We start from the raw sequence: 2,616 nt of genomic DNA on the forward strand, positions 1-2,616 counted from the left end.
TCCACTGCTCCAGCACAGAGACATTCAATGTCCTGCATGTTTCCATCTCACCCTGGCAGCAAAACCACTGGAAGCCAAGGGGGACACACAAGGACTGTGACACAACCTTTGAAGAGCACCTGAAGCCTGCACGGCACTTTTGAGGATGCTCTTCCCAGAGCAAAGAGCTCCAGGTCACCTCATGAGCCAGACTCAGGAGTTCAGACCAGCTGGCACAGAGACCAAGAGACTCTGGTCACTACAGACCCTTCTGTGCAGGGTTCCAACAGCTCCTCCCAGGCCATGGAGCTTCCTCAATATGAGTGTTTTAACAAGGAGCAAAATCCAGCCCTGAAACCAGCACCTGCCACAGGTAGTCCCAGGGAGTTACACCAGAGTTGGGCAGGCAAGACACATTTTATAGCATTATCACATCTGCCCCAAGCCCTCTTGCCCCAAGCCCTCTTGGAATTGACTCCACCTGATATTATTTGCCTCTTGCCACAGCTTGGCATGAGTCAAAAGAAATAAATTACTCAATTACTAGAAAATCCAGAAAGGCTGAATGCAGAATTAGTCTCATTAAAGCACAGAGCAAGTCATGGTTGCACCAGCATTTTGGTTTCTTGGTCTCCTTCCTTGCCCTGCCTCCAGCAGCGTGCAGCACAGCGTGTCCTCAGGCAGGGAGCTACCCAGCAGGTCCCCTGGGGTCACTCCTGTGCCTTGGTGAGGCCCTGGAAGTTGGGCTCTGTACACGGGGGCAGGGCTGCCTGCCTGCTCAGCAGCTTCTCCAGCAGGTTGATTTCAGCATCTCGTCTCTCGATGTCCTCAAACGGAGTCCAGGACATGTCGTGCTGGAGCTTATAGGCACCCAGAAATTCATGGGGGCTGGTCCCCCATTCCTGGAGGAGAAAGGAGAGATTCACATGGCTGCTCAGCTTCCCTTGGAGCTGGGCTGGGCTGTTCCTCAGCCCAACCTCTGCCCATCCCAGACAGCCCAACCACCTTTGAAGCAGTCTCAGCTACGTGACCATCCCATTTTCTAACCAAAAAATAGGCTCAGCTGCCCTGAGTCTAAGACCAGGTCAAGCTACACTGCTGGTGATGCAGGGAGCCACGGGGCTACAAGATCTTGACCCACAGGGACCTCCTCTACGTGTTCCCCACTTTGCTCTGAAACCATCACCCTGCACGTAATAAAACAGGGGGTCTGGAAGGAGGATACCTCCAAGAGCACCCCTCTGAAGTGCAGACAGACTCAATCCCTGGGCTGTAGCTCCTGAGCAGACTGCTCTCCCTGACAGTGTCCCAGGGCACATCTGCAGTTCTTTACTGCCAGAGAAAGAACTGCAAGGACCAAAAGGCAGAATTCAGGTCCATGCACCAAAGGTCTTCCTGCCCACCATCCACCAAGACCCAAGAGAACATCATAATATGGCTCTTACACCAGCAGTGACTCAAATTGAGGACAAACATCAGCCAAGCAGGAGCCAGCAAAGGTCCCCATTAAGCTGGTGCTTCTGTCTGAGGTTCAGAAGTGCCCAAGCACCAGGAATGAGGGGGAGTTTCTCCTCCTTGCTTCCTCAGGAGCTGTAACCACCCACCTTAGGAGAGAGGATGGAGAAGTAGCGCTGGCCACTCTCCCGCCTGTACATGTAGTAAATGTTCCCTGGCTTCTTCACCAGGTTGCAGGCCACATGGTGCAGATCAGCATCTCTGTTAGCTTCATCCAACACCTACAAAGACAAGTGTAAAATTTCCACCCTTGAAATTAAACACGCCTCTCAGCCAGGACCTCAGGTCTGCACCCCTCCAAGGAGGTGGAGATACCTCCAGGCGTCAAGGACCTCTTCACCACAGCTCTGGGGTCACCTCTGTGCCAGGCTGGACTCGTTCATCTCCATACACAGCTGGGGGCTTCCCTGCTGCTGTCCCCAAGGGAAGGGACACCAGACAAAGGGGAATTCATCTCCCTGGCTCCACCAGTGCATGATTAGATGACGCAGAGGCCCGGATGGCAGCAGGCCAGTTGCAGTGACTGGCAGCTCCCTTCCCACTCGGGCTCCCAGATTTCACCCCGCAGGGTGAAGTCTGAAGTGGAGAGGAGAGCTGAGCCCTGCTGGGTTTGCTGCTGGGCAACCTGCTCCAGCAAACGAGCTGGGACAGACTGGAAAGCCCAGCCCACCGTCAGGGAACAGCTCCTCCCCTGCAGGGGCTCAGAGCCACCACAGCCACACTGTCACCCCACTGTGTGAGTCCTCCCAGGAGCACAGCACACACACAGGGTGACAGAGTCTGTCCCCAAAGCAGAGTCACCTCCCTGCCCTCCCAGTTAGAAATTAGAGATGTGCATTTGATGAGTGGACCATCTGGTGGGTGAGGAGCTGGCTGGATGGTCAATGGCTCGATGTCCACATGGGCATCAGTGACAACAGTGTCCCTCAGGGTCCATCCTGGGACCAGTATTGTTTAATATCTTCATCAATGACACAGACAGTGGGATTGAGGCACCCTCAGCAAGTCTGCAGGTGACACCAAGCTGAGTGGTGTGGTTGACACTCCTGAAGGACAAGGTCCACCCAGAGGGACCTGCACAGGCTTGAGAAATGAGCCCATGTGAACATCATGAGGTTCAAC

The 2,616-nt window shown here is 54.4% G+C and overlaps 1 protein-coding gene across 1 annotated transcript; it reads right to left on the reverse strand.

The window, feature by feature from the left end:
• Positions 1–689: 689 nt before the first annotated feature.
• On the reverse strand, positions 690–1,715 carry LOC103769949 (chromosome unknown open reading frame, human C1orf50; the record flags this gene model as incomplete). The annotated part of the gene is made up of 2 exons (XM_008937196.1): positions 690–881; positions 1,584–1,715. Coding segments are annotated over 2 exons (324 nt in total), but the record flags the coding sequence as incomplete, so codon positions are not given.
• Between the last annotated feature and the right edge of the window lie 901 nt (positions 1,716–2,616).

This window comes from Merops nubicus, unplaced genomic scaffold, assembly GCF_000691845.1.
Source record: "Merops nubicus isolate BGI_N331 unplaced genomic scaffold, ASM69184v1 scaffold35203, whole genome shotgun sequence".
NCBI classification, from domain to species: domain Eukaryota; kingdom Metazoa; phylum Chordata; class Aves; order Coraciiformes; family Meropidae; genus Merops; species Merops nubicus.